Source organism: Falco cherrug, chromosome 9, assembly GCF_023634085.1.
Source record: "Falco cherrug isolate bFalChe1 chromosome 9, bFalChe1.pri, whole genome shotgun sequence".
Taxonomy (NCBI): Eukaryota; Metazoa; Chordata; class Aves; order Falconiformes; family Falconidae; genus Falco; species Falco cherrug.
In genome coordinates this window covers 19364974-19391189 of record NC_073705.1, presented here as the reverse complement: position 1 = coordinate 19391189, position 26216 = coordinate 19364974, and the positions used below count along the sequence as shown (strand labels likewise).

The 26216-nt window shown below is 38.9% G+C and overlaps 1 protein-coding gene across 5 annotated transcripts; it reads right to left on the bottom strand.

Annotated features, from left to right (window-relative positions):
• Nucleotides 1-1647: 1647 nt before the first annotated feature.
• TIAL1 (TIA1 cytotoxic granule associated RNA binding protein like 1) lies at nt 1648-24255 on the bottom strand. 5 transcript variants are annotated; one of them, XM_055721221.1, is made up of 12 exons: nt 23915-24255; nt 16770-16866; nt 13329-13478; nt 12963-13017; nt 12565-12652; nt 10591-10666; nt 7282-7390; nt 6899-6994; nt 6728-6812; nt 6312-6435; nt 5695-5834; nt 1648-4753 (listed from the first exon to the last, which is right to left on the bottom strand). In XM_055721221.1, exons 1-12 carry the CDS (start codon nt 23941-23943, stop codon nt 4636-4638), a joined length of 1167 nt encoding a protein of 388 aa, XP_055577196.1. In that variant the 5' UTR covers nt 23944-24255; the 3' UTR covers nt 1648-4635. The 5 variants fall into 5 exon arrangements, with proteins under 5 accessions (XP_055577196.1, XP_055577197.1, XP_027667989.1 ...); XM_055721222.1 differs by having other exon boundaries at nt 13329-13427; XM_027812188.2 differs by lacking the exon at nt 23915-24255 and adding an exon at nt 20002-20096 and having other exon boundaries at nt 13329-13427.
• Nucleotides 24256-26216: the final 1961 nt, after the last annotated feature.

Sequence of the window (26216 nt, the reverse complement as noted above, 5' to 3'; positions counted from 1 at the left end):
TGGATACTGCCGCAGTAGCTGTGCAAGCCTGTCATGATTTTATATGTGTTTGACAATACAACTTGACACTGATGCTGCTGCATCACACGCACTAGTCTGGCATGCATACCATCTAGTGTCACCATTTTTCCCTTTCCTTCTCTTTCCATCCCTGCAAGTGGCTGGGAAAGATAGCTGCCAAGTACCTGGGATCAGTGAGGACCTGGTTTCATACAAAGAACAGTGACCGATCCCTTGTTTTCAAAGGGAAACAGTCAAATGTTATCAGCCATCACTATGGAAAAATCAGCTTACACTGACTTCCCCGACAGACCTCTGTAAGTGTTTTTCTTCTACATGAAAAAACACTGCCTATCCAACTCTGATGTCTTATTGACAGCTTGAATATTAAGATACAAGGGTAAACCAATGTTTCTTCCCACAGCCTACCAGGAATATTTTAATAACCAGCAAGATTCAGATTAGCTTTAATCAAAGCATGAGTGGCTGTGTATTTAAGCAAGAATAACTTGTATTCAAATAATTATTATTGATGTCAAATTTTTGAGTCATGACACTTTAAATGTCAGTGAGCAGAGCATGTCAGTCACACCCATGATCTAGATCAGCATACATCCCCTGAAACATGACACAATCAATATTCACCCATCAACATAAAGTCCTGTTTCTTTTTGAAGTAAAACATTCAGTAAACACTTCACCATTTTCTTTGAAGTGGTGGTGGAAATTTTATCCATGTGACACTGAAAAACACTCTTCTTTTTTTCAAACAATCAACTGGATTCACAAAAGCTGGCTGAAATGAAACACAACAAAGACCTTCCCAGCAGCTATCACCTTGCAGATGCCTTTTTATGAACAGAAATGCCATTACACAGTGAAATCCCTACATCTACCAATGTTCAACAGGCACCACATGCAATCAGAACAGAGTCTCACTGAAGTTTCAAAAGAACAACTTCCTTTTGCTACTACAGCAGCAATCCAGATCCAAAACTGTACCTATTCAAGCTGGAACAAGGCAGTTCTTTACAAACCCCATGCATTTTTTTGAAGTATACTGAATAAAAGATTGCCTGTATCTTGCAATGTAAGAACAGTGCAACAAAATTGTTTATTGCTGACCAGGAAACAGTTCCATGTGATTAAAACAAAGACTTGTGCCCTTGTTCAAAAACAGTCAGATAATTAAGAAGATCAGACACTAATCATGTCCACACAGTTTGAGTCTGCTTCCTTGTGTACAAACACAAGAAAAACAGATCACTCATTTTCTGCAAAACTAAGCCTTATTCACTGTGAGACTTTTTTGGCGAGTGAAATGAAGGAAATTATTCTGATACAGTGAATAGCTGTCTCATGAAGTTATCTTAGTAAGGAAGAAGGTTCTACCAGAAAAGTATGTCTGAAAACTGTTAACAAATATACACAAGGAGGCAGGACTGATGAAAAGCTACATGTAACCTTAGATTTACAGCCTTACTACTGCAAGTCTGCAAAATACAAAACTTTTTTACGGAAAAAAATTAAATAAACCATCTTTTACATGATTGCAAGTGCATAGTTTACAAGTTCAGCCTTGTATGCCTGTTGTCAGTTTTACAGCAAAGAGGGACAATGTTTTGACAGATGACAATACAGGATAAGCCCTTTATCATGTTTCACTTTTATTTAACATTTTCTGCAAATGCAGATTACAACCTTGCTTCAGGTTGCACGCATCAACTTAAGCATTGATAAATCAATACTTTTTGAAACCCAAATCCTAGGGGTAAGGGGTTAGGTAGTGGTTGATTTCTGTAGTTAGAGAAATTACAACAGTGTTAACAGTCACTCATAAAAGCAGTATGGTGCAAGAGGCTCTTTGGTGCCAAAAAATTGTCAGTGATGTATTTATGAACGCTACTGAGCAGAAAGCAATCCAAATTACAACCGTTCCTCGCAGTGCTATAGAAACATTAAAGGACACTGGAGACTCCTGTATCTTGAGCAGTCTATGAAGAAACATCACCATTAAAGAAAAGCTGTATAAAAATCAATGACAGAAGACTTAAATGAAAAAGTATATCCTAACTTCCATCCTGAAATACATACAGGTCAGGTACGGCCCAGCTCTACAGCAGGCATATTAAATAATATAGATTTAAGGTGACCTACACATTGAGACCTGAAAGATCACTGCCTTAATCCTACACCCATTTATATGGGCATTTATGTGGCAATGTACTTGCATCATCTTCAGTAGCGCGTAAAGAACATACTGCTTACAAACCAGCATGCATCCAAAACGTAGTCATATGGCAAACGCCTAGAATTATGTAGAAACCTCAATTTTCAAGTGAAGTCTAAGAAATCCTAAAGTAACTTGCAATTCATATATCTACTGACTCGTGATTTTTTTTTTTTAAACCAGGTAAGTATAACAAAAATGCAGACTTACTTGTGGGGATTTTTTTTCCCCCCAAACTACAATGTATAGGCCGATCCTCGCGTAGATATACACATATATACAAAATTTATAGAAAAACAAAATTCCTGTAGACAAGGTTCCTAACTTGAGGAGAAAAACATTACATATACCATAAAGGAGAAACAGAGATAAAGGGCCAATTCTGTCATCACAAGCACTTATGGTTCCACACTAACTTCAGTCATTATTGCATGCATTAGTTGCCCAGAGTTATAAGTATCTCTGGGTACAGTTGCACCAACGGACTAAACTGCTCTTCCAGTACATCTCACTTTCAACCTCATCTAAAAGTCAAGGTACTATTTTGCATGTCAAGTAGAAGAGGAGGGGGAAAAAACCTCATGTGATTTGCTACAGCATTAAGTGTAGTTATTTGCACAACCTGGCTGGGTTTAACAAAACTGCAAGTTTCCATTTCAAAATCTATTCTAGCTTGCAACACCTGCATGGTAAGAAACAGAAAAGAGAAAATATACTCATTCAGAACTATCATCTCTCAAATCAAACATTCTGTTTCTTCTAAAATGCAAGTTTGCTTCACTAAACTATCACTGCAAATCCTACATCCTTTTTTTAAATTGTGCCTGCCTCAGCGTATTTCAGTATACAGCTGAAACATCTGCACCCCCTAGCTGTCACAGGTAAGACACAGTACTTATATCTAACTTACATTCATTTTAAACTTCAAATTTATTGAGGCAGTTTATATCAATGTATCCATAAAATAATTCAGAAATAACCCAAGTATACCATTTAAACATCTTCATGACTTATCCATTTACACACTCAGTACACAAACAACCCAGCCTCTGTACAGGTTCATCACATGCAAACCACCCATAAAGACAAAAACTTTAATTAAAAATAAGTCACAACTCAGTGTACTGTTTCAACTGCATCTCCATTTACCAAATGGCACATTGAATATTCTCTAAAATAAGATGTTTTTAACAATCTTGTTAAAAAATTCTTGGGCAAAATATTTCTAGACTTAAAAAACATCAAGATTTTTCAAAACACTCAAGATACTATACAACTTACAATAACCTTGAAATAGGTTTACAAGGTTGTTAACCAAGGTATTTACATACCAAATAATGTAAAGCAAAAAATTTGTATTTCTAATGACAAAAAGGTGATGCATTAAAATTTATGAAATTAAAATTAAGGCTCTTTGTTATAGTTCTTTATGTAACTTTACATAATAGCCAACTTTGGAAATGTCAGTCTTGCACATTCTTGTCAATCCACTGCATTTAAAGCAGTAGAGTATATTAAGTATTACTTTGAATAATTACATTGCTACTTCTATGTTTGAGCATGCTTTTGAAACACTGTAATTATGAAATATTTACAATGTGTAGCCTTCAAACGTTATGTAAAAGCACAAGTATGACTGTCTGATTTGAATACAAACAACATACTTGCAAAAACGTTTTTACTTCTCAAAATTAAATGCAAATCACTACAGTCTTAATAAGCAAACCAGCGCCGTAAAGTTTTAATGTGTGCCTGAATGTGGACAGTAAAAGTTATGTGAAGTTATCAAGACAGTACTGTTTTTCATTTTAGACTGAACTACTCTTTGTATCAGACTGTTTTCTTTAAGCATGTAGAAAAAGTATTTTTTTAAAAATTATTCCAAGACCTACACATACTTTCTGAGCTATGCCCATAGGTTTCTTGAAAAATCAATACTGTCTAGCAGGTTGTAATGATTGGTCCACAGTTTATTTCAGGATGTTATGTTCAACTAAAAGCAACTTGCTGCTTTTCAACGTCATTTCTCTTAAAAAGCACAGTGATATAAAACACTGAAGACAGAACCAAAAAAAAAAAAATGGAATGGTAACCTAAAGATCAAATCCATTAGCCATTTCTCCTACTATATCAAAATTTGTAGTCAGAATTGTCTTTATTGACTTTATTTTTAATTTTTGTACACAAAGAAAAACATGTCCATATCCATCATGAACAAAAACTTAAAAAGGCAGAACTAGAAGACATTTGTGTCCTTCACCAAAGCAAAGCTGTGCTAAAGGTTCCAAACATTTCCATTTTTAAAATAAATATTTTCTTTTTTCATTGTCTACATTCCAGTCTTCAGAATGTCACTGGAAACTGCAGCCTATCATGAAATACACACTTTTAAACAGAGTCCCAGCTCACTGTGTTTGGTAGCTTGCCATACCATATCCAGCTTGGTTAGGTATTACAGGAGCACCTTGTCCCTGGGCAGGCTGAGCACCAAATCCACCCATCCAGGCAGCAGATGGAGATTGGCTTAAAAAGAAACAAAACAGTTAAAAAAAGGAAAGGAAAAGAAGAAGCAAAATAATCATGCAAGCTAGTCAAGTTGTTTACACAACAGACTTAAAAAACCCCAAAACACAAGAACATACTTCCTACACTACTATTCATACCAAAACAGAACAATTTCTTCTTCTCTTTAACGAGTAATTCAGGTTAAGTGCTATAACATGTGATTCTTGAAAATATCATAAGCTTTTTAAGAACAAAAAACAGCCCCACAATCCTTGGGTACTACTCGCATTGGACAACTGCCTCCAAAGGCAAGTACGCAGGTGGCTATAAGTCAACATCAGTGATGCAGAAATGCAAAAAAAAAATTCAACGTCTAATTGGCACGAATACCAGCGATAGGTTTAGCAGGGCTTAATGTGTTTAATTGGCAAGAGATTATGAAGAATTACATAAACAAAGAAGTTATTTTTAAAGTATGTTAAAACAAAAAGTTGTTGTACAGACTTTAGTCTTCAAGAGATCAAGTATAAAGCCCACCCAAATTCTGAAACTGCACAAGTGAGTGTCAGTATACAGTTTCTTTCCTCCAGGGTTAGGAACCCTTTAGGCAAACAGCTGGGCTCCCGGGCTCACACTCTCCAGTATTCACCATCTCAAGTCAGAAACCAGAAAGTTTTTAGGTATCAGGCAAGACCACCATCCAAAACTCTACTGCTGAAAGCAGCAGGTCTTTGTGCCTTCAAGTCTCAAAATACCTATATACATAAAATGTGCAATCGAAGTACAGGTCAGAGTGACTCACCCCATTATTTGGTCCATGGAAATCATTAAAACAAATTTTAAGCATGTGGGAGTCCACCTAAGGCTTGAAACCTCGTGCAAACCTTGAACCAAATGAGCTTGAAACTCAGATATAACATTCTTGGAATATTCTAAAAAAATTAAATACAATTACTCACTCTACTCCAAAACCCTGTTGATTCCATGCTTGGCCATACATTCCATATGATGGTACTTGCCACCCATTAGCCATATATTGCCCATACTGTTGTGGATTTCCATATACTTGGCTCCATTGCCCCCACTGACTGTAATCCACCTATAGAGAGAATAATTCATAGTACTTCAGGTTCTAGAGATGACTTATGTTCCTTTTGTGCTGCTGAAGGCACACTTTTTAGCTGTATCAATCACAGGGCTACAAGCAGCAATAATGAGATCAGAAAAATAACACATCCCCGGGACTTAATTAGATCCTTGTACTGAAAAACACAGCTGTGTGTGTTTGAAATACTAAAGAATATATGGTTGGATAGTAACCTCATCCGCAGTTAGTGAATGAGCAAGAATCATTACTTCACAGTTTCTCCCTATCTTGAATCATATCCAGAAGACAGTAACAGATATTCCATCAAAATTGCTAGCCCAATTTGATGAACAACTGGAACATAACTGAGGCAGAACATGGAATTTCACAAAACTCTACCACAAAATATAGCTATTGTAACTGGGAAGGCATTACAGGTATATATATAACTGCTTTTGCAATACGATGAAAAGGTTAAAGTGCAGTTACCTGTTGGAAGTTTTTAGTCATATCAGGGGATTCTTTACCCCAATAACATTTAACAACATGTCCTTCAATTGTGGTTCCATTAACTGAAACAATAGCATGTGCTGCACTTTCATGGGTTGAAAATCTAAAGGATATAAAAACAAACTAATGTTATGTTTTATAGTACTCTCACCTGATTGTTAAACAAACAGTAACTCCATACATACAGGAAATCCAGAGAAAAAGATTTGCTTTCACAGATATTCATCTTCTCAGGCAAAAAGATTGGTGGCCACTTTTAAAAATTCCAAATTTTTCTATGAACATATGGTGACAGCTTTTAACATATCAGCAGAAGTTCAATCAAATAAAATTACAGAAAGATGAAACACTACTACATGAAGAAAATCACAGATTTTCTTTTCCTCTGTCCATACCTGACAAATGAGTAACCTTTTTCTGGAAAGACCCTTATTTCCATAATCTGTCCAAATGGTGAAAAAGTCTGTCTCATAAGCTGATCTACAACATAAAATGTTTTTGAATTAGTCACCATCTTGGCATCCAAAAATGCTTCAATAATAAAAAAGAAATATAACAAATCATACCTGTTAGCCCAGAGGCAATTCCTCCACAGTACACAGTACAATTTTTTGGACTTGACTGATTTACTACATCTTCAAATCTCAATTGTTTTGTATTATCTATAAAGAGAGAAGGCTGGTTTTAAGCAGTAGGCTAACAGCAACCACAGAGTCCCAGATACTTACCTTGCACACAAGTATGAATTACACATTTAACAAACACATCCAGTATGTTATGCTAGACCAGTAGCACCACCACTATGTTGATACAATATACCAAAAAGTCTATTCCTTAAGATCTGGAAGTCAAGCCAGATATGTAATTAAGTGACAATTTTGGCAACATCATGCGTTATTCCTCCATTGAAAGACAGCGAACACAACATAACATTAAATGAACGTCTTACTTTCTTGTGTACTTTTGGGGGCTGGTGGTTTCCGTGTCGCCCAGTTAGTTCTGATCTGACGGCCTCCCAACCACTGGCCTCCCATGTGTACAATAGCATTTTCTGCATCCTAAAGAGATTAAAATAAAGATTGTAACACATCCAAACAAGCAGTATGTACAAGTCTACTTCTAAGACAGACTGGTTGTCAGTTAACTCTGTTGACAAAACCAACAATAGCACTAAGAAGTATATAAAATTCTGAACAACCACAGTAAGCAGCCAAAAATGAAGTAACATAAAGCCCACCAGTTACAGAGAGGGCCCTCGCAAGTGATTTGGTAAAACCTTCCTCCCATCCCCATTTCCTACACAGACATTAGAAGCCAACCAGTCATATCTATACTACCTCTACACAACAAGCATCAGCATTAAAATATTTGAAGGCAGCGCAAAAAGTACGAATTCATACAGACGTCAGAAGCAATTACCAAAATAAAACAACTATAATTTTAGTTGTATTAAAAAAAAAAATCAAACAATTTTGCCAATTGATTGTATTAAAAATATAATACACAAAATGTATGTAACAGTAACAGATGAAAAGTCAGGAAAGACTTTAATTATCAAAATCCTTCACTGAACAATTTCTCAGATGTAACCCAAGTAACACTTAACGATGCAGTATGTGTTTGCAAAAGACATTGTATAGTTTTTTCAGAATCTTAATATGCACTCAACACAATACATCAAGTTTAGGCAGAAAAAACCTAAGTTCAGGAAGGCTGAATGGTAGTTACTAAGAGACTGTAATGCTGAGATAGAAACAGATTGAGCATGGAAGTTTTCTTTTATTTATTATTTGCACACACACACCCTGTCCCATCCTCTCTTCTGCCCTCTGGAGGCATACAATGTATGTCTGGGAACACTGCTTTGTAAGTTCTCTAAATATTAAAGTCATTGTATGAACACACACATGTACAAAAGAGTCCATGGTCTGCGTGGCTTAACTTCTTATCTTAAGCACAAATTAGAAGACGATCTTTAAGTTCACATTGTAAGCAGCAACATCTAGAAAGCAAAGCAAGGGAGAAGTTTGCTAACACTTGCAAGAAGCAGGTTTTTCCCCAGTCACTTTGAAAGAAGAGAGGCAGAGCAAATAGTATTGTATGTTTGGAATGCTTTCCCAAGGGCACAAAGCTTAAGAAAGAAAACTCCAAGCACAAGGGACCAAGAGAACATATGGACAAGTTAAAGGTGAGGAACTAGCATCGTCCTGCCTCACACCGAAGGCTTCCAGCTGTAACAGCCTGGTCTCAAAACTCAAATCACTCAGGACCTTGATCCTCCTAAGTTGTAATTACACAGGGTATACTCATTTTGAAGACAATACATAAATACAAAGAAGAAATTATGAGAGATGACCTATAAGAAAAAAAAACACACTTAAAAGACAAAAACAAACCACCAGACAAAAAAAACCCCACAAACCGACAAAAACTTATCCAAGCACCCTCGCTCCCAAAACCTAACGAGTAAGTTACAAACTGACTAGGAAAGGAAAACTAGCTCTAATGAATCTTGCTGCCAGTCTTGAGGATCACTGCTACAACAAAAAAGGAATGGAGCTCATGCCATAACTTCGGGTTCCACGTAGGAGCTTAATTTTCTCCTGTGGTGTGCATGAAGACCTGAGGCTGAAGCACCTAATGCCAGAGTACCTGAAGCCTGGGAACATATCCCACTTCCCCAAATCTAGCAGGATGACAATAAATTCTGAAAAACGGGCCTTAAAACTATCAGCTCAGGATGGCTGTACTGTAACCCTATAGGTGCAGGTGCTGTTTGAATGAACATCAATCAGGACATACATTTTAGAAGCACTATTTAGTATTACATTTAGAACTCATCTGTTATTTTTGCCGAAGAAATAGATTTTAAATTAGGAGGTTTTATGGCTCAGTCTTAAAATAATCCAGTACTCTGCATTCTGTATGACGGTTACAACATTTCCCCTACAGTCACAGAAACCAAGCACAACTCTGTGATAAAGGGAAGAGGGGTACAAAGAACTAAGACATCTATTCCTCTCGTCTATTTCAACTGCAACACACTCTGAAACAAGGCATCCAATTATCTTCTGACAGTTGCAAGTCTGAAGAAAAGGAATTACAGCTTGGTCTTTTAAGATGCATTTCCAGATAACTGATGCAGAAAACAGAAAGTGTCCTGACATGTAGGCCCTTCTGACCACACAAACTGGCTTATACACCCAAAATCCTTAACCGTGTGTTTTTCCTATACAAAATACTTAAGGGAAACAGTTTACAGTTTCCCTGTGTTATCCTAAGTGTACCCTTAAACACATACCACTCAATTTTCCAAATAATTCTCACAAATTTCTTATGCTGTCAGACATTTAAGTTCAAATTACCAAGAATTATTTCCTGAGTCCATTGTATTGTTATAAATGATAGGGCACAGCACTATACTAATTACATTCTACAAACATCATCCTTAAAAAAGGGATACTAGTCACTTGTCAGAAGCATTTTTTCCTAAGCATATGTAACGTTACCCATTACGTATCACCATCCAACACAAAACCAAGAACCACCTTCAGTTTTACAACACACATAAGCAAAATGCTTTAGAAGTACAGAATCAACTCCTAGTTGCAAATTAATTACTCAAGACAAAGAACCATCTTAGATTTCAAAATGTTCTAAGAAAGCAAAGGACCAACCGAGGGCTTTACTGCGATGCAGAGCTCAAGCAGTTTATGACACACTTGGTTGCGTTACGACCCCAGGAAGACTGAGCTTTGGCATGAACCCCAAACCTGGCAAACACCAAACCCTGCTGCGCAGCATGGCACCGCACTCCTTCGGACTGAGGGCTCCAGGATGTCGTTTTGCAGGGTCTCCTACCTTAACACAGGGAAACGCACTGGACCTGGCACAATGCCTCTCCGCTAAGCAACCCAAAGTGCTACTGAGCGGACCAGGCACCCAGCTCACTGTAGGACAGACAGTTCCACAGACTAAGCTGAACTACCCTGACACACCTAAACAAGCTCTCCGCATTCAGGAATCTTCTTTCACAATGTTCTCTCATCTTTTTTCGCAATATTCACACAGCATCACCGTCATCTGAATTGTTTCAGCCCTTAACCACAAATAAGTTATGGACTAAAGTCAATTTGTCCCATACATGCAAATTTATTTCCCTTGGGGAAGTCTGACACATAGCGAACACATAAACTGAGAGGCAAAACCAGAAGTGGGAAACAGGCAATTATTTTAAATCTACATCATGATTACTCACCAGTTTGTTATAAAAAGATACAAAACCATAGCCTTTTGACTTTCCAGTTGCCATATCTTTAACTACCCGTGCATCCCTGTGAAAAGAAGCACAGCTATATGAGGGTAATATTAATAACCTGCAAAATAAAAACTAAAAGGAACCACACACACTGTATTGTGAGCATAATTTTTTCTTATAAATTCAGTTAGCCCTAAAACTACAGTCATTCCTGAACTCTCCCTATTGCTTCTTTACCTGTTAGAAAAAAGCAGTAGGACAAAAAAAATAACATGTAATAAACATGCAACCTATCCACATAACCTATACTGGCTAAAACTAGAATGTTCAAATTTGAAGTATAAGAGAAACAAAGTTTCCTTTTCTAATATTCTATTGTCTAGGGTCCGCTAAGGTTTACTGTTCTATAAATTACTGTAACAATTCTATCTAATTTACCATGCATTTTCTAAATAGTTAAATGTCTTCTGCCTAGTGATACAAAATATATGAAATATTTAAAAAATCGAAAAAGAGGAAAAAATAGGAATTAAAAGGCATACATGGCCTGTTAACAGATTTCTTTATTTTTCTTGGTCAATTCTCTACCATCATTTTGGAGTTTGGGTAGCTGTAAATTTTGAAAAATTGACATTTTCAGAAATTTAAGAAAGGAGAATAAAACTAACAACAATGCTAAGCACACCAGTACGAAAACAACAAATTTACACAGAAATTTTAGTGAGTAAGTTAAAATGATTGGAAATATAGAACTGCACTGAATATAGAATGTTAAAATGTAAATACTAAAATATGTATATATAAATAATGTATAATAAGAATAAATAGAAATGAGAAAAAATCTACAACTGAGTTCCAGTGTGCACAGTTCCTTGCAGTTAGCCTTCAAGATCCTGTCCATTCTTATGAGCAATTCTGCAAAATAACCAGAATGCTATTACTTTTAATTGTGACTTGGACTTTAGAAAAACTGCAGGTCTCAGGTATAAATATAGATTGAGAAACAGAAACCTGAATTATTCTCTTTAAATTGATTTTTAAAACAGTACTACTTACCACATTAAGAGACAAAAAAGCAAAGTAAATAAAATAGCAGAGGTAAGAAATAAGATTTATGATTCATTTAAAAATATGCGTACAGAACAAGAGAAAAATAAGAATTTTGTTCTTAGAAATACATTCCTGTAAAGTAGTACAAAAACATTCATGTGCAACTTTGAAAGATTTTAATAAACTGATATAAGATTTAACAGACTTATGTAGCAGTACTCTTAAGGATAGACATTCTTTAGCACTCAAGGATTCTTGTAATGTTAAATATGTTCAATTAAAACACCAGGTGATGTAGTATCACCTCCATTATCTATTAGAAGTTTAAAGAAACATTCTCTTAACTGGCAGAAACGTGCACATATTGTAAATCCACCATTCTTTCATTTAAATACTATAATCTTAATTTATCCCCTGTTACCATCCAAAAAATATTTCATTCTCATAAGTATTAGCTTTTTTCAAAACATTCACAAGTTATTCAACTAGAATATGATTTTAAGTAGCTAATTGCCCATTTTCTGTACTGCCTATGAAGTGCAGTATGCATGCATACAATACACACTGAGGATGCAATATACACCAGTTGTCAAGTCACTACTCTGTACACATTCTGAACAACAAAAAGTCACACTTAGGAACAGTAATTAAATATTAATAAAAAGTTGAAGTACATTAACATATAATTAGGTTAAAAGCACATTGCTTTCAGCAAAACCAGAGCATAATTACATTACTGCATTTACAATCATGACAGATACTGATATGAAACAATAACCCCTCTTTACTCCCCACCCAACATAAGGAAATTAACATCAGAAAAATGATCTAAATTTTTTTAAAGAAATAACATTTCAATTCAGAAACAAATTTTCACTGTAATATTTTCTAACTGATACTGGAAATGTTTATAATGATACTTACGATATTTTACCAAAAGGAGCAAATGCTGACTTGATGTCTTCTGTTGTTATTTCTGGACTTAAATCCCCAACGAACACATGGAAGTGATCTGAAAATAAATAATTTACTAATCAAATATTTAACTGCTATCTAAAATTTCAGCTCCTGAGAAAGTGATGCTCTGCACACAGCACTGGGAACCAGGAACACCCAGGATTCCATTTGATGAGTAGCAGCAATTTAATCTGTCCACTCCAGTTTCCCCAGTTGTAAAGCAGAAACAGAAGAATTAGTTTGTAAAATTCTATTAAACACAAGATGGGAAGGAGAAAAGTTATGTTTAAATGCATTTAGGACTAATTATTACCACATTGTGAAGTATTTGTGTAGAAGTTATACTGTGGCATTACTTTACTTACTGGATGTATCTTTTTTCTGGCTACTTGGTGTTGTTGCCCAGTTTACTTTGACCTCCTGAAAATAAGTATAAGATTTAGTATAAATTCACAAAAATTCTTACATTTCGTAAGTTCATTCAGGGGTGGGTTACAACCGCCAATGTTTACAAATCATCATTCCATACAAAATGCTGTTGTAGTTAGAACATCACAAATGATAACATTTCATAAACAAGACTCACTTTTTTAGGTCAGTATTTTAAAAATATTATTCTAACAATATTTAAACTTGGTAAACATCTTCAAAACATGAATGGCCCACAGTTCTATCATTTTTTTTTACAAACTATATTCCTTAAATCTAAGATTACAGTGTAAGCAACTTACCTTTCCCAAAATTTTTCTCCCATTCATAGCAGCTAATGCAGCAGCTGCATCTCTGTGTTCATAAAATTCCACAAAGCAATAAGGGTCATTGCTTGTATGCTGCAAAACAGAAAATCCAACAGAAGAGTTGACCCTTCTGCTATCGGGTTGCTGAGAAGAAAATCCAGGAAAATATATTACTTATAGCTAGAAACTTTAAGAACAATTTGCATTAGATTTATGAAATAGCCTTTGACACTACACTTAAATGCAAGAATGATTAAGATGGAATTTTTATTAAAGGTCTAGTAATTGCTGAAGTATAATTTACTTTGTATGAGGGCTCAGTACTTTTAAGTTTAGTAAACTAACAGTAATTCTACTAGAAGAGTGATCTGCAGACCGGATGGAAGGAGGAAAAAGGGGAAGAATGGAGAGAACAAACATGATCTTCTGACTCATAAGTTTGTTCCCCAGGTACATTTTCACCAATTTCCTCTCTTCTCCTCCTTACGAAGTCTTTCCTTTTATTTGCCTGAAAAATTACTAGCAGACAGCAAAGTTGCATATTCTCAGTCTCAAGTGAAAAAATGTTATACCCAGCAACTGGGAAATATCCCTTTAGAAGGGCTCAAAACAGTTTGAGGGAAAAAGATATTCATCAATTGATTATTAATTTTAAATCTTGGGTATAACCTGTTTTTGTAGGATGGCCTATCAAATCACTAACAAAAATACTAATTGACAAACCTCACTGACATTAAACGTACCACAGCATTAAGTGCAAGGAGCATAAAAGTTTTCAGGTAAGTTGATCAAGTGGAAATGATTATTAGAATGCCAACTTTAACACTGGATTTAATCTGCCTAAAAGATGTAAAAGACTACAAAACCTAAAGCCTTACACCAAAATAGCTACATTAACTACATGTACATGGACCAAAAGATGATAAACACCAATATTAAACTAAACAAATTATTTCTTCAATGGACAGGAAAGGCTCTAGCACATAAGGAAACTGCTTTGCCATCAGTATTCTTGCACATCAGCCTCCCCCAGTGTCAGGTAAAGCACAGCTCTAACACAAGAGTAGGCCTCCACCAGGTTTAACTAGTTAACTTCCGAAAATTCACACATGCTTACGTGGATAAGAAAATTTTAGTTCTGCCTGGTAAAACTGGATTTTACATCTTCAAACATCCTTCTATCGACATCTGAAGAAGGGAAGCTATTAAGATCCAAGAGCTGAACTGATCCTAAGACCTTTCTATATCTAAAATGATCAAGTAGTCTGAAGTCATCCTTCTAAACACTGTCAGTTAACTGATGCAAAACGAACATGAGAGAAAATACACCTGAGATCCTAAAAAAAAAAAAAATTGTCACAAGAGCCATGAAGTGCTCTAAAAGCACATTCATCCCAGATGCCCCAGAACAGCAAGTCTTAATTCACCCTGCTTCCCACACTACTCTCCTGCTGCAATGAACACAACATTCGCGAAACACATTTAAAACCTTAGCAGATTTAGTGCAGTTTATGCTTCAACTGAAGTGCAATTCTGCTTTTAGATTGTGGGGAGTTCTCCTTTAGCACTAAGAACTTGTCTGAACTTAAGGGCCTCTTCTGCAGATGCCCAGATCTTTACCTGTAAATGCTTGTCATACTACCCCCTTGAGTATTACATACCCCCAAAATAAGCTCTTGAAATCTCTAAACATTTGGCATGTTCATGTCACGTATTCTACAAATGAGGAGTGAGCAAGCAGTTAATACGCCTGGCTAAAGGGGCAGAGGGATCACAAAAGTTTTGAAAACACTCAGTTATAAACCTGACTGATGGTGGTAGTAACAATGGACAGGTAAGAACCACTTAAATATAACTCAGTACCTATGAAAAGTTTACAACACACTGATAAGGACAGACTGGACAGGTATTTTGACAGTTAAAAAGTGCTGTAGCTAGAGGCCAGTTGCAGTCTAGAATCCAACCTGATCTTGCTGACTGCTCGGTGACAGGTGCTAAGGTCAGCCCAGTGCGTTCACCTCCATACAACCTAATATAGCTGCAAGTAGCTTTTTGTTTATCTACTTATTTCACAAAGATCTCTCACTTGTTATTTCTACAGTTATGTGAAATCTTAAAACCACAATGCCTAGCTGAAGGTAAAATGAGTGCTGAAATTTCTTATCTGGTTCTCAGGAAATCAAACTGCTGCTAACAACTCTTGATCAGCCAAAGGTTGGAGCAGCAGTACCTTATTTCTCAAGTGTATGACAATCAAATCTGTTTCTTCAGAGAAAAACTAATAACCATGCTTTGTTATCCTTCTGTTATCTTTCTCCAGATAATGTGGCAGAGCTCTTACCTTCACCAAAAAGTTTTAATAGAATGCCACCAGGCAAATTATTAGTTAAGACAAAGATCAGAGTGATTAACAAGCATCAGGTGGATAATAAGCAGCCAAAAGCCAAAAAAGCAGTGGGTCACACTGAAAGGAATAGACAACCACAGAGGAGTTACTAGTAGTGCTCCTAAAGAAATCTGGTCACAAGACTTGCCTTTTGATACCTTCATTAACAATCCTGACCAAAAAAAATACGTGACTGTACTCAGGAAATCTGTAATTACAAGTTAGTATGAAGCACATGAAGTAGTAAAAAGTAGGGAGAGCATACAGAAAACCAGAGTTGAAGAACCAAAAACTAAACCTAGCAAAAGTTCCAATTAGTCCCTGCCTGCTCAAAGTTTATCAATTATAAATGGGCACAAGGAAGGAAAAATATTAGGGAGCAAGAAGTTGCCTAAGATGTGTGAACAAGATCACAGAAATGGCTACCAACCCTAATCGTATCAGAGTATTTACAACAGAGGGAAGAAAGTATTAATACTTACCAACACTTTGTAACAAAGACCTTATTATCTGGAATACTATGGAAATTTTGTCACTTTGTTTCAAGAAAAAAATTAAGGATAGGTGAAGAGAAGAGCTATTCACACTGGCACAGAAGAGGCTCAGGAAGAGCAAAACTTATTTTGATGCATTTTTTACTTTTCATCCATGGTGACGAAGCATTTATTCAAGAGGGAAGATTACTGAGGCTTATGTTAAAATAAAAGTGAAAAATGTACAAAATAACCATGAATAACACTTGAAGTAGTAAGGTTTCTGATAATCAGAACAACATGGTTCTGAAAAGAGGGATAACAGTCACTTAAATAAAGTGGACTCTCATCATAAGCTAATAAAAGGTATGTCAGGGCTACAGGCTAAAGTACAGGACTATACACAACAACAGGTCTCTTCTGCAAAAACTTGTCCCCAAAGCCACACACACAATCAACCTAAAAAAAACCCCACTACCAGTAACGTCAAAAGCAGCACCCAACTCCATTTATTTTGCACAACTTTATCCTAAGTTACATTATATTTGCTACCCCCCTGGATGTGGAAGGCCTTACCTCTGTTATCATTTTACAGCTTTTGCATGGTCCAATCTGGCTGAATAACTGAAGTATGAGAACTTCAGTCACATCTCTGGAGAGGTTTCCTACATAGCTACACAAGGAAACAAAAAACCAGCATTTTAAACCAGTGATTTTCATCTTTTCAAATGTAATTATGATTTTAAAATCTTAAATGACAATGAAAAATCTCCCTTTAAATATCCCGGGTATCTTAAAAACAGTATTTACAAATTATTTCATGATATGGTTTTAATGCAGTATTCATGTGGTTTCTAAATTATAAAGCTGGCCACAAAAATGAGAATATGAAGCTTGAGTCAGACATAATACTGGACACCAATATCTAGTGCCAATCATTTCTTTGGCAAAGAAATGTCAAAAGCATGAAGAACATTGCTCAAGAATGTTGGGTAGAACAAGCAACCAACTGGGAAAGACGTTTTAAGTTTCACTTCCCACTGAGCATCTAATCAAGACTACTTCTGAATTTGGGTACGAACCCACATCTAACTCCTATTAGTTCAGTAGTAGCTATCAGACATTGACTGTGCTGCCTTGCAAGCGGCCAACTCGAGTTTTCTGTTCTCCTGAACATTTGGAAAACCAGCCCGCTCACCAATAGGAAGGTAATTTATGCAGCATTATGCCATAGAAATATTCTGCACAGCATCTATCCCAACAGCTACCAACTCTGTAAAACTCCCCAAAATTTTGGCAGTGTTATGTCAATATCACCCCTGTTGCCTGACATTTTTATTTATAAAGCCTTAGAAATAATTCCAAGTTTTGAAATACCTGTCAAGTTTAGATAGAGCCCTAGATTTACCCAGACAGTCAGAAATCAAATAGAGTTTCAGAACTACTTCTAGATACTCTGCTACATTTCACACATAAAAATTAAAACCAAGTCACAGAGATGGCTGACAAAGTCATGAACGAAAAACTGAATTCTTAAAAAAAAAGTGACTAATTTGTAACCAACTTGTAAACAAAGCAATCAGTTAAGAGAAAGGCTTCTGGCAGCAACAAAACTCAAAAGTCAACAGCACAGGGTCATTCATTATCTTTACACGTAAGCCTGTCAAGACATTAAGTATTCAAATGCAACCAATAACATGAGCAGAACTTTTTGTGATTTAGCTGCTGAAACAATATACATTTTAGTCATTTTACTCTGATCTACTACAGAATGTCACAATACAGTAAACTGAAGTCAGTCTCAGCTGTTCATCCACTTTGATGAACATAAATGTAAACTGGCATTTCTTACATCTTACATAAGGCAATTTTTTTAAATTATTTTTTTTTTTTGAGTACAGCAATTTGCATACTACTTTTTCTTAATGATACTACTTTTGCTTAATGGGCATCCCTTTAAAATTTTTGAAAAGCAATTTCTGTGTTTGACAACTGGACTTTCACCTAGCTTCAGCAAAATTAAAATGGACATTATTTGTTTTCATCTGAACACCACACAGTGATATCAACAGATTTTTGGTTTTGTTGTTATTCTTTCAACAACTATGGAACAGTTCCGCACTTTCTCAGTCAGGACTTAAATGCTACACAATATTTAGAGTGAGCTTCTTATATATCACACCACCTGAACATAGAGACACCCATTAAAAGCTTTCAGGTACTCCTTACTTTCTTACTAAACATGTATGAATTAACAAAAGTCATTAATAGAAGCCTGTATTGTTATGAAGCATTTCAGTAAAGAAGTTAAGAACTACAGAATCCTCTAAGACCCACTGCAGGACAAATTGCCCATCATGTTTTAATTCTCTATTCTGAAAACTTTGCAGTTAAACATTTATCCATACCTTCTTTCTGAAACCTTAACTAAATTTTTGTTAATCATTCACCAAGATTAAACTGTAAATCACTCATAGTTTGAAACTGAAATATTAACCTTTGTAAATACTATTAAAATTGGATGGAAAATGCAATTACCAGTAGGAATTTCCACATAAAGCATCAGTACTGCTGTGAACTTATTACTAGTACTTGCTTCCTTTGTATGTCATAGAACAGTTACTAGTTAACACTATGCCTTAACAGCATGCTGATATACACACCTGTACGGCAGCACTGACATGAAATTAAATACAGTGAAGTCCTATTAACATTATTTCTAGTGCAAAATCAGATACAGTAAGGAGTACAGTTAACAAGCCTCTTCTGCATAATTTTAGTATGTACTTTGGAAATGTAAGAACTCTGAAAAGCAACCTGAAGAATTCCTCTTGGTCTGACAAAAAAAGCCAGGAAATCCACTCCTCAGAAAGTTATTCCATTAGCGTAAGATAGATTACACTAACTGCTAGGAGAGATATTAGGTGGTTTTCCAACACCACTGTGTCTTCATCAAGATAGCTGTGAGCAAGAACGTTGCACTATAAACTCACGGCACTAGAGATGAAACAGGGTGCCCCTTCATAAAAATCAGCAGTGTGGTTCTGGATGACCTGATTGATAGATTCAAATGGGATGTAACGTCCTAATGATACACTTAGAGATTTAATGGACATGATAAACACTGCCTTGATGTTGATTATCACCATAATCAGAAGGCATTAACACCTTTCACAAGTTGCTAACACTCAAACTTGAGCAATACACAGGCTAAAAATACTTCACAATAAAAGGTTCAAGGTAACAAGGACAACATCCACAGAGACCTAAATCTCTTGAACTGCATATAAAATACGGGAATACAAACCTCTACAAATCTGAAATAATACACTAAAAAGTCGATGGTTACTTTCATGTCATGAAGTACAGCAGGTTGCAGAACCATTACCTCCTTCAGTACAGTTAAAGATGACTTAAAAACATACAAGCAAGCATCTTCACTGTACAGTGTTTCAACACTATATAACTAAGGAAAGAAATATATTCAACACATTAGGAACAGAAACCTTACCTTTCTGGAAACACAAAGCTTCCCTCAGCTGATGCTAATCATCCACCACGTATGGTCAGCCTATTGGTGCACACAGTTTTCCCCTTTCTATCTATATTTATACATGATATAACATAGCACAGTATTTTCTATTCTACTTAATGAAATCAAAATAGGTAGAACCACCCCTAAAAAAAGCATGGCTTTTAACATGCTATTGCATGGTATTTCAACCTTCTTGTTTTGTAACATTCTAGAGGATATATTACTCAAACTTTTAAAAAAAATTATAAATCCCAACAGAGAAGAAGCACTTACTATACTTTTATAGGCTGTTGTCTTGGTTAATGTGACAGGGCAGCAAAAGTTGTGGCTTTTTGCATACAGGCAATAGTGTTTGTTCCCTTCTGTAAGTTTGAAGCACTTAAATACCAATTAATAAACACATACAAAAAAACCCCAAACCATATATATAAATATATGTCCTGATAAAAATTTCAATATATTACACTTCTGCATACTGCTGACAACACAAAGAATAACAAACTGTATTTGAAATTCAGAGGTCTTGCAGAATTATCTAAAGAATAAAAGAATCACGTATCAGCAAGTAGCAAGTTTTAGAATTAAACTCTTCGACTTGAACAGAAAAATCCTCTTTGTGAAGGTAAACAGGTTTTTATTGTATCATAGACAGGTAGGGAAGAAAAGGACATTTACAGCCACTACTTTAAAGTCCACAGAACTCCCCTACATACTCTCTGGAGGAAAGATAGTAAACAGGTTTTAAAACTCACACAGACAACATACAAGAAATGGCAGATTCATACTTAAATGACGAAAGCATGATAACCAATTAACTGATGTGGTAAAGAGCCCACTGAAATTCTAGCAGCACCTCTGTTTAGTGGTAGTGAACTACTGTAAATAAAATGATACCAAGAAAAACACACTCTGTAGGCTCCACTAGCAGACAATATTCCTCTACAAGAAAGCTGAACTGAAAGAAAGTATAAGAGAAGTGAACCCAGCTCCCGATTCACAGCTGAAGTCTTACTTCTGCACCCTATCCACATTTCATGACATCCAGAATACACCATGGCAAGGCTAAGGATATAACAACTTGTAGGTATCTGGTGACTGTTAAGGTTTTTTTCTAAAAACCATTAAAAAGAAGCACACACACATTTTAAACTTTTCTCTGAGTTACCAGCAACAGCTGATAATATTAGGAACACATTTGGTTTCTGATAGTTTAGTTTCCACTTTAAAGTGGAAACAGGACTTTGATACAGTTTGGGATGGAAGGAAACCCAACAGCACTCACAGAAAACTGAGCTTTCAAGTGTTCTATTAAAAAAACCCTAAACAATAGAAGCCCACAGCTCATTTGAGGACCATCTAAAAAGTTACCCCTTGTGAATTTCATGTATCATACTTGAATTGAGGGGTGTGACAAATCCTACAAAAAGGTCTCCCTTTCTCAAGTTATCTTCAAATTGTTTAGATCAGCAAGAAAAACTTTTTGGCAGAAAATATTGCATGTTATTCTTCACATTTCTATAAAGGCCTACTACTTACGAAATGTGAGAAATAAAAATGCAAATGGTGTCTATTTTCTACATCAAGCCTCAGAAAATATTTTGAATTCTTAAGACCTATTATGACTGAAAACAACATAACAGCTCTGTAAGTACTGCAAATTGAAACAATTATTACTCCTGAGATATTTAAGATGGGCATAAATGTTAGCTGAACAGTGGTTAGGTGGGGTTTTCCTTTTAAAAAATGGCTTGCAAGTGTTAAATAAGAAAACTCCTTCCTACCCTACAGGTTTAGTGTTTCTTTCCTGAAGGAGTAAATGAAATACCCAACACATTCATAAAGTATCACTTAAACTATCAGCCAAGTGCTTAGGCAGGTGGTCAAATAGCTACTGAAACAATTTGTTCTTCACTTACTTGCCTCCCCAAAACAAACCAACCAACCCACCCACCCCAAGGAGTTCAACTTCAGTATTATTAGTTGTTCTTACCCCAGGATCAGTGAGTTTTATTTACAGGAGAGATCATAACTGCTGCACATGAAAAGTATTACCCAGGATAAAAATTTTTAAAACAAAACTTGCAATGCTAAATTTAAAGATATTTCAGATAAAAGGAGGGACAAGAGGGCGATGCAAGAAATGCCACAGCAGAATTTTTGTGTTCTATGAAAAAAAGCCCTCAAATCATCATAAGAAAGTAACCTTACATGACTGTGTTTACTCAAAAACTACTAGGAAATGAATGTATATGATGTTTATTAGTTTGACAAATTGAAGAAAGTCACATGTGTGCAATAAAACATCTTGGGCAGCTGTAGAGACACTATTTCAGAAATCTTAGTACAAATGTATTCTTTTTCCCTTGTCAGTAACTATGGGCTAAGTCAGGTCATCAATGGATGCATTAACCACCACTCACTCCCAATGTAGTATCAAAACTTGTTAGCAGTAAAAGAACATTTTAAAACCTAGTCTGCATCTAAAAGAACATTTTAAAACCTAGTCTGGATAGAGCACTTTTTTTTTTTAACAAAAAAATAAAAGGTGCCAATCAGGAAAAGAGGAACCTTGAAAATAAAGCTGAGTAAAATGCTGTGTAACTTTGCCCCTTTTCCCTCCTCTCATTCTAAAGCAACACTCCAAAAGCTACATCTACTATCGGGGCCAAGCAAACTCAAGACCATTTGGGTAGTCAACACAGAAAGCATTTAAAATATGCCTATTTAAGCCATGCATCTCAGGGAGCAAGGGCTGGATAAGTACTTACACTACACCATAAACAAGTTAAAAGAACTTTTACAGGCATAGGAAGGAGAAAAAACACCAATTGCCTTGAAAAGCTTTAAATGCCAAGTCATCATTTTGGAAGTGGAAACAAAATTCAGAGGTATTTTACTCTGTTTCAGTAGTTTCTTTCAAGTGGCCTGTAGTCCAAATTACCATTGAAAGCCTTTCTGAAGGCTACTGTCCCAAAAACTAAATAGACAAAGATTTCATCTGCACTGCCTTGAGCTGCGTTTCTTGTATGGGCAGCCTGCACGTTGCACTGTTGAGACTGCCTTTCTTACACAGGCAGCCTGAACACTGCACTGTTCACACTACACATAACACCCCTTGGCAAGTGGAAACTCAAAATCTATGAACTAGTAAAAATAATCGACAGAATTATGTGCTCTCAAGTGCTTAACCATACATACCAGCCCCCCTCATATAAGTCAACAGGACAAAGAAAACTCATCAAAACCATACCTGCAGAGTTGAAAAGAACTCAACCACCAAAAAAAGCTCAAGTTTATATTTTTAAACAGAAAACAGATGACAGCCACCAACTGATTAAACACGGCCTAGAGAGACACGGCCAACATACAGTTATTTCTTTGCCAGGGCCCACGAGACTGTTATTAAACCACGCTGTAAAACACCGGAGGGAAAAACAATTTTTCCTCTCTGCCCACCATAGAGCGTCTCCTTTTTACGGCGTTCCCCGTCCCACCCGCCGCAGGGAGAACACAAAGAACTTTCCTAAGGCCGGGACGGCTGTGAAGGGGGGACCCGAGGGCAGGCGGCCCGGCCCGACCCGCTCCTCGCCCCGGGAGGGGCTTGTGCCCGCGGGCCGGACAGCGGGACTGCCCCGGGCACTGCACACAGACCTCGTTAGGCAGCTCCGAGTCCCCTGGCCGCCGTCGCCACCACGGCGGCCGCCCCCGTTTCCCCCCTTTTCGCCCCGAACCGGTACAACGCCAGGCTGCGCCCTCCCCGCCTCCCCCCCGCCGGCAGCTGCGCTCTCCCGTGCCGCCCGGGCCCCGCTCCCCTCCCTCCGCTCCGCGGCCGACACCCGCTCTCCCCGCCCGCCGCCGGCTCCGGTCCCCGCTCCCATCCCTCCCTCACACGCTCTCTCCTCCAGCGCCCGCCGCTCCTCGCCCGCCGCTCCCCCGGGACCCCTGCGCCCCCCGCGCCCTCCCAGCCCCGCGCTCGCCCGCCGCACGCACCCACCCGGGCCGCGCCTCCCCGCCCCCACCGCGGCCCGGCCACGCACGCCTCCGGGAGCGCAGCCCCCTCCCCGCCTCGCCCCGCCGCCGGCCCGGCCCTCTCCGCCCCTCCCCGCCCAGGGCCCGCCAGCGCTCGCTCCCCGCCGCCGGAACGCCTCGGCCCCGCGGCTCCCCCCGCGGTCCCCGACCCACTCACAGGGTCCTGGGCTGCCCGTCGTCTTCCATAATGGTGGGCGAGCGCCGCTCTCAGCTGCACCCGGGGGCAGCGCCGGAGGGGGGGCTCCGCCGCGCAGGGAGGCGAAGCGAAGGTGAGGGTGAGGGCCCCGGCTCCCCCCGCTCCGTCTCGCCCCCTCGCCAGGTCCCGACACCGCAGCCCGAACAGGAGAGGGAAGAAGCACCACAAAATGGCCGCCGCCACCAGACACTCAGGAAGCCGCGCTCTGCGCAGCCGCGCCCCGCCGGCCCGCTCCCTCTCGGACCGGATTCTCCTTCCCGGTCCCCGCCGCCGCGCCGCGGGGCGCGCTGGGGATCGTAGGCACTGCCGGGGACGGCGCGGCGGGACGGCGGGCGGCCTCCGCCAGCCTTCTGGGTGCTGTAGTCCCTGCGGCCGCGCTCCGCGCCGCCGGCCTGCGGGGAGCCGCCGGGTCGGAAACTACCGCTCCCAGCGTGCCCGGCGGGAGCGGGGCGGCGGGAGGGGCGGGCCGGGCGCCGGGCGGCGGCGCTCCCCGCCGCAGGGCGCGCAACCGGGCGCCGCCGATTGGGCGCCGGCAGCCCGGGAAGATTCGCTTCTCAGCGCCGCCGCCTCCCGCCGGCGCCGAGCGGGGCAGGGCCCGGGTCCAGCTGCTGCCCCGGCTGCGGCCCCGGCCCCGCGGGGTGCCGCCAGCCCTGGCCGCAGGGGCAGCGGGGGAAGGCCCGTGCTGAACCGCAGGCCCCCCGGGGTTTCTGCCCGGTGGTGCGGCCGTTCAAAGGCCGCGCTGCAGCGCGCTGGTAAATGACAGGCATGGCGACCTGGTACACCTCAGGGGGCTCGTCCCGCCCATGGTCAGTGTACTGCCGTGTGCTCGCCTGAGGGGAGGCTGATCTGTATTAGAATGTGTTACTGTGCGTTGTGTTCGCTCACAGGCGAAGATTATGGACTGGTATAGGGTACCGATAGCACAGCCCGGCCGTCTTCAGGCAGCACAGTGCGTCAGTACATCATCAGTTAACCGTAAAGGTCATGAGTTGTGTAATGCTTGAGGGGCTCACCCAGAGCAGAGATGATGGGGAACGGGGCCAGTCCATCCCGTTTCGTTCCATATACGCCAATATGAGGTGTTTTAGAGGAGGCATGCCATGGGCCATAATCTCTCAGTATTGCTGTTTGGGACCACGAAACCAGGCTCTGTTGCAGTCGCAGAAGAAACCACCATTAACCAGCACTTAGAACCGCAAAGACAGATGGTACCACAAAGCAGAACTCAGTGCCGGCAACTGAGACTCAAGACAAATGACAGCGGAGCAGTGATGATGTCTCAGAGCAGAGTTTCAAAGGAAGAAGCCTTATGTGTTGCCATCCTTCATCAGCAATTTCAGCAGAGGCATCAAGCAATGGTTTCTGGAAACTCTTCTGGAAGTGCTCTCCTTTTTACATCAAAGATAAAGGTCCTTGCTAACATCATTAAACTGTTCTCACTATAAAAATAAAGGTTTAATAGATGAATTTTCACGCTAACTTTCTCTTTAGCCTAGTGAGCAGTTAGGAATTGTCAGGGAGGAAATGGATCAGAATAGCTCTGCATAGGTGGAGTACAAGTGTTCTCACACACAGTCACTGCAGAATAATCACAGCACTCTTACTCTGGAAGAAACTGAATTTGTATACATACTGAATATTCAAGTACTCTTAAATACTCTCCCTCTTCCAAAATAGTAACATCATGCAGAAAACTGCCTATATACTTACCAAACTAGATATTTTCATGCCTGCTGCTCACACAGTAATGTTTTCCTATCTTGAACTTAAACACAGAAGACTGTTGCCAGGCGTATATTTCTGGAAGAAGCTATTGTAGCTCATAGATGCAGATATAGGTGGCTTAAGTAACTTTTATAAATGTATTAAGAACACAGAAGGTTGAATACATAAGGAATTACTGGAATACTCTAACCATGAGTTTTGAATAGCCAAAGATCTGCATTTCCAGGAGGGATCAAACACCTTTTTTGTCAGATACTGCCACTGGCAATGGCAGTGGAAGGAGGCCTGAACCACAGGGAGAGAGGTGGTGGCTACCAGTGGCAGGGGCAAAGAACAGCTGCATACCACTTTGAAGTGGTCTGCATAGTGCCCTGCATATGCCTGAGTCTGAGACCTGATATAAAATAATAATCTCTATAGCATGGACAAAACTGTCTCCTTGATGCACACCATCTGTGTGGCATTCAGGAATGACTACATGCAGAGCTGCAAATTAACCAACAGTACAGCAGGAGTTTGCACTGCTCTGTAAGTCCCG

What these genes read in the sequence shown, in the direction of transcription:
- TIAL1 (XM_055721221.1), bottom strand. Translation starts at nt 23,943, where the DNA reads ATGGAAGACGACGGGCAGCCCAGGACCCT. An exon ending in GACGGGCAGCCCAGGACCCT is followed by an intron (nt 16,867 to 23,914) that starts GTGAGTGGGTCG and finishes TTCCTTGTGTAG; the next exon opens with CTATGTAGGAAACCTCTCCA. An exon ending in GCTGTAAAATGATAACAGAG is followed by an intron (nt 13,479 to 16,769) that starts GTAAGGCCTTCC and finishes TTTTCTTCTCAG; the next exon opens with CAACCCGATAGCAGAAGGGT.